Source organism: Mustela nivalis, assembly GCF_964662115.1.
Source record: "Mustela nivalis genome assembly, chromosome: 10".
Taxonomy (NCBI): domain Eukaryota; kingdom Metazoa; phylum Chordata; class Mammalia; order Carnivora; family Mustelidae; genus Mustela; species Mustela nivalis.
In genome coordinates this window covers 41,351,897-41,368,787 of record NC_139029.1, presented here as the reverse complement: position 1 = coordinate 41,368,787, position 16,891 = coordinate 41,351,897, and the positions used below count along the sequence as shown (strand labels likewise).

Genomic DNA, 16,891 nt, shown 5'->3' with positions numbered 1-16,891 from the left:
ATTATTTACAACAGCCAAAATACGGAAGCAACCTAAGTTTCTGTCCATAGATGAATGGTTAAAGAAGATGTGGGGACACAAACACACATTCACACCCACACACAGGAATATCACTCAGCTATAAAAAAGAATGAGATCTTGTCATTTGGAACAACATGGATAGATCTAGAGAGTATTATGCTAAATGACATTCAGAGGAAGACAAATGCTATATGATTTCACTCATACCATTCTTGGTTGTTTTTTTGTTTTTGTTTTTTTTTTATCCTCATAACTGTCTTGTAAAGGAAGTAGGACGGAGATATTTAGGCCTGTTTTACAGATGAGGGAAGCTTGGGAGCATGGTGACATACCTCAGGTCTCACATACAAGTCTCGTAGATGGCAGAGCTAGGATTTGACCCTGAGCTGTTTGCAGGGCATTAGCAGTGGAGAACCTTGGGTTTGAAGGCTCCGAGACCCTTGACCAATCTTCTCTTATATGTCATAGTTCATTCTTTGTTCCGCTAGATTCGTGTGCTGCTCTACCTAACGTACTATAGGATTGTGTCTGTCTCAAAAAGTCTATATCTATTGATATGCCTTATCCAGGATCATGCTCAGTAAATGGTAGAGGCAGATTTGAAAACTAGGCTTTCAGGGCGCCTGGGTGGCTCAGTGGGTTAAGCCGCTGCCTTCGGCTCAGGTCATGATCTCAGGGTCCTGGGATCGAGTCCCACATGGGGCTCTCTGTTCAGCAGGGAGCTTGCTTCCTCCTCTCTCTCTGCCTGCCTCTCTGCCTCCTTGTGATTTCTGTCAAATAAATAAATCTTTAAAAAAAACAAAACTAGGCTTTCAGACCCCAAGTCCTTTGCCTCTGTGAGGGCTTGGAGAGGTATGCATTTCTTAACCTCCTTTCCTAAGATGGAATGGCAGTGTGTCAGAAGGACCAGAGACAGAGCTACAGTCAGTTCTACTTGTGTCTACATCCTGGTTCCTACTATTCCCTAGCTCTGCAACCTTGGAAAAATGTTTATCATATTTCATTGAGTCCAGGATATCATTAATTAGAAGATACAGCTCCAACTCGGAAATTATAAAATGGGGGGGGGGAGTATGTTATATAACCAATAAATACAGGAATCTCTAAATGTCAGCATTTGTATTTGGAAATTGGAGGGAGTGATAACAGTACTTACCTCATCCCTGACAACAGGGATGTGAATTCTGAATGAGATCATCTCTGTAAAGCACCCAAGGTACCTGTCCCATATTAAGTGCCAGCAAATATAAGGTTTTATTACTTTGTTATTATTACCATGTTGTACAACACTGTTCTTATAGTGTACAGGAGAAAAGGTCTTTCAAGATTTAAAAAAAGTATTACAGTCAGTACTGTAAGCACACTTGAGCACTGGGTGTTGAATGTAAGCAATGAACCACTAACATCTACTCCGGAAACCAATATTGCACTATATGTTAGTGAACAAATTTAAATTCAAGTAAAAAAACTACTGTAAGCAAGCATTCCAAGAGACACAGTGTCGAGCAGCTGCCCAGTTCAAGTCCAGCCTTCAGTACTTTCTTAGTAACCTAGGGTAACTTATGAAATATCTTTTAGATCAGTGTCTTCATCTTTAAAGATTTTATTTATTTATTTGACAGACAGAGATTATAAGCAGGCAGAGAGGCAGACAGAGAGAGAGAAAGGGAAGCAGGCTCCCCGCTGAGCAGAGAGCCCGATGTTGGGCTCGATCCCAGGACCCTGGGAGCATGACCTGACCTGAAGGCAGAGGCTTTAACCCACTGAGCCACCCAGGCACCCTTTTGTGTCTTCATCTTTAAAATGTAGCACCTTGCAGGGTTATTATGAAGGTTAGAGATAATATCTGTAAAAAGCCTGGAGTGGTGTCTGGCCAAGTTATCAGCTGCCTGGCAATTATCTAATGGTTACCATGTGCTAAGATACAGAATAGAAAAAGACAGACCTGGTTCCTGCCCTTTAGGAGCTTACAGAGTATAAAACAGATTATTGACAAAAAGGAATAATTAACTACAATTATAATAAGTACCACAATGTACAGAAATGCAGGATGATCAGAGAACCTAAGAGAGGTATGCATACATAGCAGATGCTAATATTATAAAAACATCTCATTAAATGGAATGGTTGTGATGTTTGCATGATGGCTTTGTTAGCAAATTATTTTACTATTTAAATGAAATTACATACATAAAGCAGTTAACTCGGTTTCTGGCACACAGTAACCGCAATCAGTAAATGTAGCTATCAGCATCGTCATCTAATATTTTTATTATTTTGTAGCTGTGGTTCTTGCCAGGGGTGGTTTTGCTTCCCAGGAGACTTTGGGCAACGTCTGGAGACATTGTGATGGGCACAGAGAAAGGGAGGGCTACTGGCATCTGTTGTGTGGAGACCATGGATGCTGCTAAATGGCCTGTAATGTGCAGAGCAGCTGCCACAACAGAGAATCACCCAGTCCAAAATGTCAGTAGTACTGAGATTGAGAAACTCTGCTCTGCAGTCATGATTTCCATTAAGGAAATTCCATAACAAAGCTGTTATCCTTGCCAATTGTTTGGGATTCTGGCTTTAGTGGAATAAGCCATTGTTTTAACTGGGTTATAAGTAGGATCCTTGAGACCAGGAAATTTGAAAGCTCTGTACAGTGGACATTTGTTAATGACACTGACAGATAAATACTCAAAGAATAGCAACTGCGGTTTTATCTTCATTTGGCTTTTGCGTATTTAGTACTGCATATAAATCCAAATGGGCCCAAAGTGTCCATTTTCATAGGATAGCCCTTTTTTAGGCTTCTGTAAGGGCTAAGGTAAGGCCTTCTTGGAATTTTTAACTTTTCCTGAGGAGTGTATTGTTCAGTAGTATACTGTACTCACCACTTACCCTTTTAATTATTTGGGGTTAATCCTTAACTAGGTATTTGAGATACCAGTGATGTGATCTGAGTCCTCAGGCCAGGAACCATGTGTGGCGCATAAAATGAGTGCTCAGAGATACTTGTTTAAACTCACAGCTAATTGAGTACTTCAGTTCTGACCATGGGGCACATCATTAAGTATTACAAACTGATGTTTCTTAGATTTAAGTTATTCATTTAAGACTTTCATAGTTTTTGCTGTAACTGTTTACTAACCATATATTATTATAATTTTAGTCATATGCCACCTGAACTATTATTTTCTTAGTACTTTAAGTCTTTTTTTTTTTTTAAAGATTTTATTTTTTATTTGACAGACAGAGATGACAAGTAGGCAGAGAGGCAGGCAGAGAGAGAGGAGGAAGCAGATTCCCTGCTAAGCAGAGAGCCTGATGTGGGGCTCAATCCCAAGACCCTGAGATCATGACCTGAGCTGAAGGCAGAGGCTTTAACCCACTGAGCCACCCAGGTGCCCCAAGTCTTTTTTTTTTTTTTTTAAGATTTCATTTATTTATTTATTTGTCAGAGAGAGAGAGAGAGAACGAGCGCACGCACAAGCAGGCAGAATAGTAGGCAGAGGCAGAGAAAGAAGCAGGCTCACTGCTAAGTAAGGAGCCCGATGTGGGACTCGATCCCAGGACCCTGGGATCATGACCTTGAGCTGAAGGCAGTGGCTTAACCAACTGAGCCACCCAGGTGCCCCTTAAGTCGTTCATTTTTAACTTAAATTTATTTAAAAGGAAATTTTATATCACTTTTGTAAAAGGACAACTAACTTGAGTTGCTACAAATAGAATATAGGTGTACTGTTCCTTATCTCATACCCTAGGAAATATTTCAAAATTCAGATTTTAAAAATTTTAAGAATATAACATTGTATATATACTATATATTACATAATACTCCTACTAGAATCTGGGGTAGAGTCCCTTTAATACATTAATATTTTCACCAGTGAAATATCTGAGTATTCATAGTAAGTGAAATTAAGTGAAATAAAGACTAAACAGCCCGTGTCAGCTCAGGTCAGGCTTTACTGCTCGATGAGGTCAGGTCAGCTTTTGCCACCAAAACAGTACAGAAGTTTTTGTTTTCAGGACTTTTTTGGATTTCATTATTAAGGATAAGACAAAGTGAGAAAAGACAGTAAGTGAAAGCTCTAGCTAGTTGATACTGCTGTTTGCTGAAGTCCCTGAACCTGAAACCTGTTTATCCTTTGTCGTAAAAGGAGATTAAGGGGCGCCTGGGTGGCTCAGTGGGTTAAGCTGCTGCCTTCGGCTCAGGTCATGATCTCAGGGTCCTGGGATCGAGTCCCGCATCGGGCTCTCTGCTCAGCAGGGAGCCTGCTTCCCACTCTCTCTCTCTCTGCCTGCCTCTCCATCTACTTGTGATTTCTCTCTGTCAAATAAATAAATAAAATCTTTAAAAAAAAAAAAAAGGAGATTAAGGAGGATGAAAGATGCGTTGTGGACATACCAGCATACCAGCTCCAGACTCAGACTTTTTCTTCCTCATTTAACTCTGTATCCTTAGGGTCTGTTGTTCCTTACTCATTTTTTTTTGGCATTTCTTGTTTGAGCTGTTCTAACTATTTGTAGGAGCTGATATCTTGTGACTTTTATTCCTAGAGGTCTTTTGAACAAAGAGAAGAAACAACTCAATAAAATTCATTCTTTTGCATTTACCCTTAGGACCCTTTTAAAATCTAAGATGTATTTTGGAATCTTAGTGATTTTCCATTTCCAGTATCTTGAGACAGTTTACTCTTTGATCATCCTAGGAAATTATTTCATCATTACTCATCAGTTATTTCCAACTGTGGTAAAAAGACCAACGAGAAAACAGGAGAATGATGAAATCACATAGTATTACGTCATCTTTCAAGAAAAGGCCTAGATACACATTTTTATAGTTTTTTTTTAAATTTTAAGCTTTCATTGAATATGGTTGCTAATTCAGAATCTTAAAATCTTTTGTTCACACTGGTAATGGGAAGACAATTGCCAGTATGTTCAGTAATTATTTAGGTAAATCAGAACAATGCAAATAGAACTCTAGACAGCCCTGTCAAATCAAAATATAATACAATACATTTGTGTAACTTTAAACTTTTCTAGGAGTTACATTAAAAAAATACAGATGAGGGCATCTGGGTGGCTCAGTTGTTAGGCGTCTGCCTTCAGCTCAGGTCATGATCCCAGAGTCCTGGGATCGAGCCCCGCATGGGGCTCCCTGCTCAGCGGGAAGCCTGCTTCTCCCTTTCCCACTCCCCTTGCTTCTGTTCCGTCTCTCTCTGTCTCTCTCTCTCTCTCAAATAAGTAAATAAAATCTTTAAAAAAAAATACAGATGAGGTTAATTTTAATGATATATTTTATTTAATTCAGTAAATCTACAGTATTTTAATTTATCATGTAATCAATACACAATTACTAATGAGATAATCTACATATTTTTTAACACCTAAGTCTTCAAGGTCTGATATGTATTTTTCACTTAAAAGCATATCTCAGTTGAGAGCTGCCACATTTCAAGTGCTTAGTAGCTACATGTATCTCAGTGGCTACTATACTGTATAGCACTGCTCTAGATTTTAATGGTGATCATGTAAGAGGAATTTCAGACTATGAATCTTCAGATGATAATATTCTAGGTATATTTCCTCAAACTCCAGTATAAATGACAGAACAATGTATTTTTTAGGAGAAAAAGGAAATATTCCCATCCAGTAAGTCATTCAAGAGGAAAGACTTGTCTGACAATATTTTATAATAAGAACCTGTGAATCATCCCACTTGGTCGAAAGTACATGTGATAGTATTGTTTCATTTTTTGTGATATGTTACACCAAAATTTACTTTATATGGTTTATAAGTGGATAAGTGCTAAAGGTATACAAAGGTGTATACAAAGGTAATTGGAAGGAAATAAATGATATTGAAATGAAAAAACTCACTGGATTGGTCATTGAATTTTTCTTTATAAACCTAAGGATGAAAAGTTTTCCGGTTATGGTACAAGGAAAATGGCTAGTCTTTCTTCAACAAAATTATGAGCTGTCAAAAGTTTTTATTTATTTTTTATTTAAATTTTTAAAAAAGATTTTATTTCTTTATTTGACAGACAGAGGTGACAAGTAGGTAGAGAGGCAGGCAGAGAGAGGGGGGAAGCAGGCTCCCTGATGAGAAGAGAGCCCGATGCAGGGCTCAATCCCAGGACCCTGGGATCATGACCTGAGCCGAAGGCAGAGGCTTTAACCCACTGAGCCACTCAGGCACCCCTGTCAAAAGTTTTTTAAAATATTGCATTTTGATGATATCATTCTTCTGGTAAATTTTTTATAAGATAACCTTAAATTATAAAAATGATCTATTGGACCCAGGTGGTAAATGATGATGACTATTTTTCCTTGTCTGATGAGGGTTTGCCAGAAAGTTTACAAGAAAAATTGAAAAGGAAGTAACTTTATCCATTATGAATAAGTGTTATCTAATGTTGCTTAAGTGTGTCACTGAATACCACCTCCCATACTGTCTAAAATGATCTCAAATATGTCCCAGTCTTGGGAAATACTCTTATAAGTTACTACTGAAAGAATAAATAATTGGACTTGAACTTGTCATTGCAAACTGAACACACGCATTAAATCTTGTTCCTTCCCCGCAAAGCTCTGCTAAACTACAGTAAAAGGACTTTTAAAAAGACATAAATCCATAAACAGGAGAGGAGACAACAGCAACAGAGTCTTCAAAGCTGGAGAGCAGATGGTTGAGATAACTAACTTAACAGATCTCAGAGGCAAATCTGAAATCAGTAGTGGGACAGGCACCAAGTGCCTCTGGAACCGAGGGTGAAGGGACAGGTACCAGAATAAGGATAGCTGAGAGCTGTTTGAAAATCGGTTAGATCCCTAGGTTCTCTGCTACTGGTGCTTCTCCCTCCAGCAGTTGAGGTTTATCCTTCAGAGAGGGTAGAACACCGGGGGCTCTGGGCTGGCAGCGTTGTGAGTAGATAACAACAGAGACACATTTGTGGGTCTTGTTTGAAAAGCATAGGGCACAGGCCCTCCAGACAGTGTACTGGAAAACTCTTCTCTGGGAACTCTGACTAATCCAAGAAGAAAAAGTTGACTGAGCTGGGCACCCACCCTAAAAAAAAACCCATGCAGATCACCTGTTGTGAAGCCTGTTGTCGGTAATCTCTGTGTACTCAGCCTTGGGTCAGCTTTTTTAAGAGGTCCCACCCTCAGTCTCGAGCCAGGGATCACTAGATTTCTGAGTAGAATCTCTAACGCAGAAGATAGAGACCAAAGAAGCAAAGGAAGGGAAGAAAGAACCAAAATCAAAAAACCAAAACAACAAAAATCATCAAAATCCTCAGAAATAGATGTTGCGTCCTTAAAACTAGGATGCTAAAATAAACAGGATCACTCAGATGATACAAAAGTGTTCTTGAAATTAAAAACTTGATGGCAGGGGTGTCTGGGTGGCTCAGTCATTAGGGTCTGCCTTCAGCTCAGGTCATGATCACAGGGTCCTGGGATTGAGCCCTGCATCGGACTCCCTGCTCGGTGGGAAGCCTACTTCTCCCTCTCTCACTCCCCCTGCTTCTGTTCCCTCTTGCTGTGTCTCTTTCTTTGTCAAATGAGTTTAAAAACAAACAAACACAAACAAACAAAAAAAACTTGATGGCAGAAATCATTTTAAATGTTTTTAGTTCTTTTGGGGATTATATCCGTAAGTATAAAGAATAGGCTTTTACTATTATTTCTTCTCCCTGTAGAAATGATCTTGCTATACTAGATTAATCCACTTAAACTTTTGTTTCTTCAGTTTTCCCTTTTTTAAATGTAGTTATATAGAAATTATATTGTTTACCTTGGACCTTTAAAAGATATACTTAAATCTCTTTATCAAGGACAAATAAAGTCAGTTCTCCCCACCTGTTCTTTTTTTTTTTTTTTTTTTTTTAAGATTTTATTTATTTATTTGATAGAGATCACAAGTAGATGGAGAGGCAGGTAGAGAGAGAGAGAGAGAGAGAGAGAGATGGAAGCAGGCTCCCTGCTGAGCAGAGAGCCCGATGCGGGACTCGATCCCAGGACACTGAGATCATGACCTGAGCTGAAGGCAGCAGCTTAACCCACTGAGCCACCCAGGCGCCCTCCCCACCTGTTCTTGCTCATAGATGCTTTATCATCTAGAAATGAAAAGGAAAATAAGCTAGTTTAGTAAATAACTTGATTTACGTATAGTTTTGGTCTTGTCTCTCTTTTTACTGAGATCTATAATAGAAGTATTCTTAGTGGTCACACATCGTAAGCGGAGTAGGATATCTGTGTTTCACTTCTCAGCTTTGCTTTTTCAAGGCCATTGGAGTATAGCTCCTTTTTAGAGGATGGGTCTGGACTTTTCTCTGCAAACTGCTGTTGGGGCTGAACCTCCATTGTGTTGTATCTCAGACTGTTCTTTTTTTGCCCCCCCCAACTTCTGATTGTGATCCAGAATAAATGTTGTCTAGTATGTCTGTATGATGTGTGTATCTCTGTCCATCTATTTTAAATAAAATCTCCTTAATCCTTTGGACTAATGGCTTCCTTGATATTCTGAACTATTTTCTTTCTTTCTTTTTTGATCTAGGCAGTGGACAAGTACTTCAAGCTTCCTCACGCTTCCAGTAAACCACCTCGGATTTCCGGAAGTCTTGTGGACACTTCTTATAAAACATTAAGATTTGCATTTAGAGCATCACTAAAAACTGCCATCTATCGAATAACTACTACATTTGGTGAACATCTGAAGTAAGTTTACCTGTTTTAATCCATGATAAGAATCCACTTTCGGGAGTTCCCTTGAGAAATAGATACAAGAATTATAAAGGCTCACATGTTGAACATGTTCTTTTGGGGCTTTCATGATTCCTACTGGGAATTAACAGTTTGGATTTAGTAATATTTATATTTTAAAATTGGGCCTGTCATACAAGCTTTGGGGCCTTCTTTCATACAGACAAAAAAGAGGATATAGAAAGTTAATAAAAGCAGTAAATGTAATTTCATTATATTCTATATAATTATGAATTATATAATTTTTTTAAATTACCAAAACACCCTTATGAGAGAAAAAAGGCAAAAAATGGAGTACCTTTACAGAAAAGCACATTAAAAATACTTCTGATATTACATCTTGGTTAGCTAGTTAAGACTTGGGGTGAGCAGAGTGTTCCATAAACGAGTCCTTGGTGCTTTGTGAATCATACTGGAAAAATAGTGACAGATCATAACACCTTCGGAAGCGGAACCGGAGAGAAAACCACAAATGCCAGACCTGTTTATATTTAGTTTCATTGATGTTTACTCCTTTCTTCTCATGAAACAATCTAGTTAGGCAGGGTAAGGGATACAAGTTTATTAACTGTGTTTATCACAATTATAAATGAACTTTAGAAGACACAAGAGATTGCTTTTCCTGTATGCAGAACTATCAATAAATAGTTCAGAGCTTCCTCAAACTGCCTGATTTTAGAAACAGCAGGATATTTCCTTTTACTTCTGTAATACACAGCAGAAATAGTAGGTTTTTATGGAACACTTGGTTCTGTGTGGGAATGTAAAGAGCCCTGAAAGGTTTATTCACTTGTTTAAAAACAGACAAAATTTTATTGAGTGTCTTCTAGATCTGTGTTCTCCAATATGATAGCTGCATATGGCAGTTTAAATTTAAATTAACTAAAAAGTCAGTGGGTCAGTCACACTGGCCATATTTTAAGTCCTCCATAACTACATATGGCTTGTGGCTGCTGTACTAGACGGCTCAGGTCTAGAACATTTTTGTCATTACAGGAAGTTTATTGCGACAGCACTGTTCTGGACAATACAACTGAGCACTTTATCCATGTTCGTTTCATTTCCTTAAAGAGTCTTTGAAGTATAGAGGTTATCATAACCACACAGATGCAGAGACTGAGGCTCAAGAAGATGAAGGACTTGCCTAATAGCCCCATCTAGTTGGTGTTAGAACGGGAACCTGAAATCCGATCTTCCTACTCTTAAAACACCTCTTTTCCTTCCTGTGCCCAGGACTGCCTCTAAGATGTCAGGTGGGGGATGCTGGATGGCTGTGGAACCTGGAATATGTGTACTGAACAGGGAGAGGGGGCGCAGAGAGTTTTAGATACAAAAGGGGAATAAATGACTGATAAAAAAAAAAATTAGGAGGATGAAATTCTGCCTTTGTTTCTTTTCTCTAAAACATGGAAGAGCCATGTTTTAAATTTGATGAGGTCAGCAGAGACTATTTTGTACGTCTGGGACAGTACGGTATGGTGGGAAAAAAAGATGTGGAGTTAAAACATTTTGATTTATGTCTAGTTACATCATTAACTATCTGTGGTTGTGGTCAAGTTACCAAATGGTTTAACTTCCCAGTGATTATGCAGAATCAGAAGTCAGACTAAAATCCTTCTGACCCCAGAGCCTGTCCACTGGTGTCTGTACTATACTACTAGGCAGTGTTGTCTCGACCTCTGGCTTTTTCACAAAAGGTCTATTTACCTCTGTTAACCCTCCTGTGGAAGAGGTGTGTCATCCGGCTTCACCAGTCCACACAGTAAAGTACTTGAAATGGTTCAATGGGAGGCAGCTGCAAGGTTGAATCTAGCAGAGATGTGTATTTGTAAGGCAATTGGGGGATGATTTGTAGTGAAATTACTATAATAAGACTTTCTTGGGGCACTTTTAAAAGTGGTGACTCTCTGTAATCTGGAATTTTATCATTTAATAATACGTCTTCAACAGCCAGAAAACGAGAATCTTTGACTGTATTCGGTTTTTGCCCAAAAGTTTAGAAGGAAGTTATATACTAGTTTTGGGATATATTTGCTCTAATTTCATCAAGGTAGTGTACGTTAGTGGGGGCGAGTGTGGGGAGAGAACTCCATTTCCCCATCTGAGACACGACTACGTTCAAAGGGAGAACTAAATCTAAACCACCAAGCTGTTACCTTTGAAAACGATTAGTGGAGTCCATTGTGTTTTAACCAAACATTTTAGTTTAAAGGATTTTATATTAAAGGCAATTCAAATACTCCACAACTCAAAGATAATGTTGGAATCTGGTTTAAATAAAATAATAAAATCCAGAAAATCTGCTGCCAGGCCTGGAACTCTGCACAGCAGGTTCCACAGCAGAGCAGGTTCAAATCGATGCTTTCCCTTGTCAGTCTTAATTTGCTTTGGTCTTTTAGAAGGTAGAAGCATGCCGTTACTGAATGCAAGCCCTCCTCCTCATTAGATTAAGGAGGGTTTTCATCCAGCTTTCTCAGAAGTACTCAATAAGTGAAGATTTCTATTTGTTTTTAATTGTTTTGAAAAATATTGACTCTGTGCTCTGTGGTTCACTTAATATGCTTAATGTAAAATAAAGCTTATGCTTTGAATTTATGTTTCATTTAGTGCTGTGCAAGCATCTGCAGAACATCAGAAAAGACTTCAACAGTTCTTGGAGTTCAAAGAATAGCTCAGTAATATAAACTGTGTTCATTACACTGCTGATACAGCTACAGATGGGACAGTAAATGTTCAGCATTCTTGGATCAGAAGAAAATGGACTAATTAGATGCTTCCTTTGTCGTGGTGGTTGCTTTGAAAACTATACTTTAATGGGAGAAATCATGGAAAGAAATTCTCAACAGAATAACCGAAAACTGCCTTTTCTGTACCGATTGCTTTTTGTGTGTGTGGTATAATAAAATCTTTATTCAATTTTACAGAAGCCTCGATGGCAGTAAAAATGTCTCTAGCTTCTCTAGCTTAATAATAATAGCTGGAAAATTTTTAGAATTTACTTTTGAACTGAGTAGAACCCGCTCAGAAGGTAAAATAGGTTGACTTGATTCACTCTTCCTAACTCAGAGTTTTAACTCTCTGTACACTTGAAATCCATAAGCCTTTTAAGAGTAGTTTCTGTTTACTGAAGGATAAAAGTGGTAACAGTGCAGAAAAATTCGCAGAAAAATTATTGTTTAAAGGACATATTTTGTTAATCTGGTAGGTTGTGTTTTTCTTTCCAGGGACAAATTAAATTTGCATGATTGTCCAAAAAAGATCTCAATTTACAGATGCTAACTCTATATAAAGGAATGTGGGAAAATTCAGTTCTTAAGTTACAAGATTAAACATTCACATTTGGTTTTCAAAAGAAGATTGACTGACAACTATGAATTTGTTTTGTATCATGCTAGTAAACAATAAGTATATGGGTATTTTCCCAAGTAGTTTTGCTTTCTTTTTCTGGAGCAAAACATTAAGTGATTGCAGAGGTTTTCAAGTGAGAGAAGAAGTTTTGCAACTAAAACCAGGAAACTTTCCCTTTTTCCTCTCCATCCCCCCAGCCCCCACCCTTCATCTTCATTAGATCAAATTATTTGGTGAAGCTTGCTTGGCCTCACAGAGGGAGCAGCCTTTACTGTGTTAACTGGCTAATAAAAATATATTAGGAAAATCTTTACAACCAGAAACAACTTAGTCATCAAATAGCGAGTGAAACCAAAATGTCGGAGGGCTTACTGTACTTGGGAGTATGTTGTATGTCCCAAAAGTGAGAAGGTAATTTTATAATTGACCAGATCAACTTCTTTGGTAAGTATTCACTGGACTGGCATTGGGCTGAAACGCTCCCTTGTAATTCTTTTCCTATTGTCTGTTCCCTCCCCTCTCCCCCAATTTCTTCTTTAAAATCAGCACAGTATTGTATATGAATCTTTAATGTGGTATGTATGTCTACCATTTGTCTGATTACTTGATGCATTATATCTTTATTCTTTTTGTTTGTTGCCCCTTCAGCCAGCACATGCCAAATTATAAATGAATCCTGCTGGCCTTGAGTGTCTTCAGGAGGCAGTTCCCCGGTTGTCCGGCATTTGGAGTAGTTGGGCTAATTGCCGTTCCTTTGTTTCTTTCTCTGCTTTCTCTTCTTCCTCCCTCTCTTCCTCTCTCTTGCTTTCTTTCTTTCTTCCTTCCCCCCCTCTTTCTTTCTCTCTCTCCTTCTCTTTCTTCCTCCCTCCTTCTCTTTCTCTCCCTCTTTCTCTTTCTTGTCATCTGAAGTAGAGTGCTCTCTTTTTTGAATATGAACTTGAATTTTGAATGTGGTAGTGTCTTGGAGATGACCAGAAGATTGTGGCGAGGTTGACTGAAAACTGTTGCGTTCCATGTTGTTGAGCTTTTTGTGTTCCACTCTTTGTGCTGCCCCTGGCTGAGGCATTTTGGGAGAAAAGGACTCTTAACCTTCTGCTTCCAATAAAGAAGAATTGTGCTATGTGACCCATTGGATTCCTGAGAATGACGATGGGATGATTCCTTTAATATCTGGCTCGGTTTAGGGTTTTGCATTCCCCATATACTTTGGGAAAAGATATATTTGATGAGCAATAGGAACACTTCTGAGGTGCTCAATCCTATTTTCTCTCAAGGGAATGTGCTGTGTACAAAATACAAGTCACATAATGTCCGCCTGCTGGAGATTTGGAAATTGCCTCCCCAAATCTGGATTGTATTTAGTTGAGAAGAGAGTCTGTTCCTTTTCCCCATTGTGTTGATAATCTACACACTATCTGCTGGGTAGGGTGTTGCTCAATCACCTGTTACCGAAGAGAGCTTCTCCTGTATACAAGGAAGAGGATCTTAGGAAGGCCAAGAGAAGGGAAGCATTTCCTTTGATGAAGCCACATCCTGCCTGTGAGCCCGCTGATGCTATAACATTGGCCTGAAAATTAGAGCATGTTCTTTAAAAGCTTTTCTCTGACTGTCAGTGCTAAGCATGGTTCTATCAGCTCTTGTAGTGTTTGCTTGAGCTTATGGAAGGTATGAATTCACATAGCATCTTTCCCGGGGAACTGGGCAACTGTCCTACAATAAACCACATACAGTTGAGTGGCTGTGGATAAGCAACAATTCGACACTTTGCCGGATTTGTTCCTTGGTGATTGTTTTGTATATCTTCCTGTAAATATGGTAATTTGTTTATATTTTTGTATATCACTGACACTGAATTGGGTAGAAAAATAAATTGACAGTTTTTCTGAACGGGACTATTACTTAAAATACGTGTATCCTCGAGTTCAATTATTTAATTTCTGGAGTGTGTGTGTTTCTTGAGCCATTTCAGTTCAGTCTCAGTTGGTTATAAAACAGGTTTAACTTCTTGAGAAATGCGGAGCTCTTGCCTCTAACTGAACTGATATGGTGGGTGACCTGTGTTCAGTAAGAACTAAGGAGCCTGAATTCTGAGGGTCTCTTTCTTCCAAATCTAAACAAAGGATGCGGTGCTGAAAGCCATCTCTTTTCGGGCCGGAGTAGTGTTTCTGAGTGGATCATATTCCCCCAGGCTAACAGTTATGTCTATCAGCTTTACTCTAATTAGTCTGAACTTCACCTCAACGTAGCTGAGGTGTTGCACGAAGGCCCTCAACTCCCTTTTTTGCTCTCCCAACCTATAGTCCTCTTTAAAACCAAAGAGCTTAAAACAAAAATAGCTTTAATTCCACAGTTAACAATCCACCTATTTTTTTTTTTTAAGATTTCTTTTATTTATTTATTTGATAGAACAGGCACAAGTAGAGAGGCAGGCAGAGAGGGAGAAGCAGGCCCCCCACCGAGCAGAGAGTCTGATGTGGGGCTCAATCCCAGGACCCTGAGATCATGACCTGAGCCGAAGGCAGAGGCTTAACCCACTGAGCCACCCAGGCACCCCAGCAATCCAGCTATTCTTAACAAGCTGCTGACCACCATTTTAAAATCAGCTGAACTTTTTTGTGTGTTACGGGAAATAAGACAAGGTCAGATAAGCACATACCCCCGTAGTTCCCAGTCATGGTACCTTGACATTGCCGTAATAATGTGCCTGTTGATCCAGAGCTAGCTAATCATTTAAAAACAGTCACTGAGTGTCTGTTATCACCCCACTATTAGAAAGAAACTGAACTGTGAACAAGACAGTTCTTGCCCTTGAGAAGTTGATTATCTAATGCAGTAACATTGGAAACTTGGAATCAGACGCACGAAATTCACAGGGAGTCCCTGTTGGAGCTGTGGAGGCTGGGCTCCCCTGCAGCACAGTGGCTTCAGAAGGTCTGGACTGCTTCCCAAGAGATGTTTGTAACAAATTCTAAGCAGTGGTCTGAATCGTACTGGGAGAAAGGTATACTTTAGATCAGGAGTTAATCAAAACTTAGCATGCTTCAGAACCTTGGGAAAGTTTATTAACATGGATTGCTGGGCCCCACCTCCAGAGTTTCGGATTCAGTAGGTTTGGGGTGGACCCAAGAGTTTGTATTTCCAGCAAGTGCCAAGTGGCTAATGCTGCAAGTTAGGAGACTGCACTGCAGCTCAGGTGGATTTTCTCTTTCACATGGGGCTCTCAGATGAGTGTCTGAAGCACATGAACTATCCTTTGCTCTAGGTTAGACTTCTGCCATCCGATGCACTTATTGGAAAGCTTGAATATGGTTAGACCTCATAGGTAAGGTTGGAATGCTGAGAAATAGTCAGGTTTCATAGACCTACCTTGAAATCGGAGCAGGTGATAGATCATGAGTCGCCCTGCCATGCCTTTATGTGCTTGTGCTCATGTTCCCTTGCCTGAATGTCTGTCTTGGCACGCTTCCCATCCTTCACAATGAGCTTAGCCTTTCCAGATCCTCTCACATAGATTTCCATGTGTTTTTTTCAGTGCTTTGTCATCCCTCTTTGGACCTTAACCGATTACAAATTCGTGTCCTCTTGTAGACTATGAACTCCTTCTCCTTCCAGTCTTGTCTGCATCTTGTCTCTCTATTTTAATATTTTTGACTTTCTAAGCTTTATTCTGGATAGTTCCTTCTGACCCTTTTTTTTTTTTAAGATTTTATTTATTTATTTGACAGACAGAGATCATAAGCAAGCAGAGAGGCAGGCAGAGAGAGAGGAGGAAGCAGGCTCCCTGCTGAGCAGAGAGCCTGATGCGGGGCTCGATCCCAGGACCCTGGGATCATGACCTGAGCTGAAGGCAGAGGCTTAACTCACTGAGCCACCCAGGTGCCCTACCCCCACCTTTTTTTTTTTTTTTTTTTTTTTAAGATTTATTTATTTTGAGAGAGAAAAACAAACAGGTGGAAGGGCAGAGAGAGAGGGAGAAACAGACTCTCCACGGATCCCAGGATCCTGAAATCATGACCTGAGCCAAAGGCAGCTGCTTAACTGACTGAACCACCCAGGCGCCCCTGACCTTTCATTTTCTTTAACCAGGTCTAATCAGCAGCTAAACTTACCTGTGAACTCATGTAGGCTATGAGTGCCGCTAACCATAGTTTCCCAATACAAAAGTGAAAATTAGCGGTCCTTTCTAGGTTTCCTTGAGTTTTCATTTTTAGCAGATCTTTATAATTCTGGAATCTAGAGCATTTTTTTTTATTGATTAAGTTTGGTGACAAAATGTATTTGGCAGCAAAACCTGACCTGAATGGATGTGGGGCTATTTGTATATTTAATTTATTCCATGTACTATGACTCTGCTTATAGTCGTAGCATATTTGACTATGAAGTGCTGCCCCAGACCCCATGAGAGTGTTATGTAATATGTATCATTGTTACCTTTCTCACATCTGAAAAGTTCTTTATTCTGAAACGTATGGCCTCAGGAATTTAAGACAAGGTGTTGTAGACCGGTTCTTGTAAAATGCTGTTAATTCTTCCGTGCACTCATTCAGCATTCACTCACTGCCTACTGTATATCAGACCCTGTGATGGGCATTGACTGTACAAAGTCATAGACCTTGTCCTCAGAGGGTTCACCACCCTGTGTGGGAGAAGTAAATGGAGGCAACCCTTGTTTGCAAAAAACTGTATTTACACAACTGATGTGTCTTGCTATTGCTGTGGTTGATTGAGCACCTGTTCTGCTCCTAGCCTATTCCAAGCA

At 39.4% G+C, this 16,891-nt stretch overlaps 1 protein-coding gene across 2 annotated transcripts in view; it reads left to right on the top strand.

Moving 5' to 3' along the window:
* The window catches only part of NDC1 (NDC1 transmembrane nucleoporin), a 47,459-nt gene extending 33,422 nt beyond the window's left edge, over nucleotides 1-14,037 (top strand). For both annotated transcript variants that reach the window (XM_082688509.1, XM_082688510.1), the window contains exons 17-18: nucleotides 8,579-8,739; nucleotides 11,392-14,037. In XM_082688509.1, the coding sequence (XP_082544635.1) occupies nucleotides 8,579-8,739; nucleotides 11,392-11,455 (225 nt within the window). In that variant the 3' untranslated portion in view covers nucleotides 11,456-14,037. The remainder of the gene's footprint in view (nucleotides 1-8,578; nucleotides 8,740-11,391) is intronic.
* The last annotated feature ends 2,854 nt before the right edge of the window (nucleotides 14,038-16,891 follow it).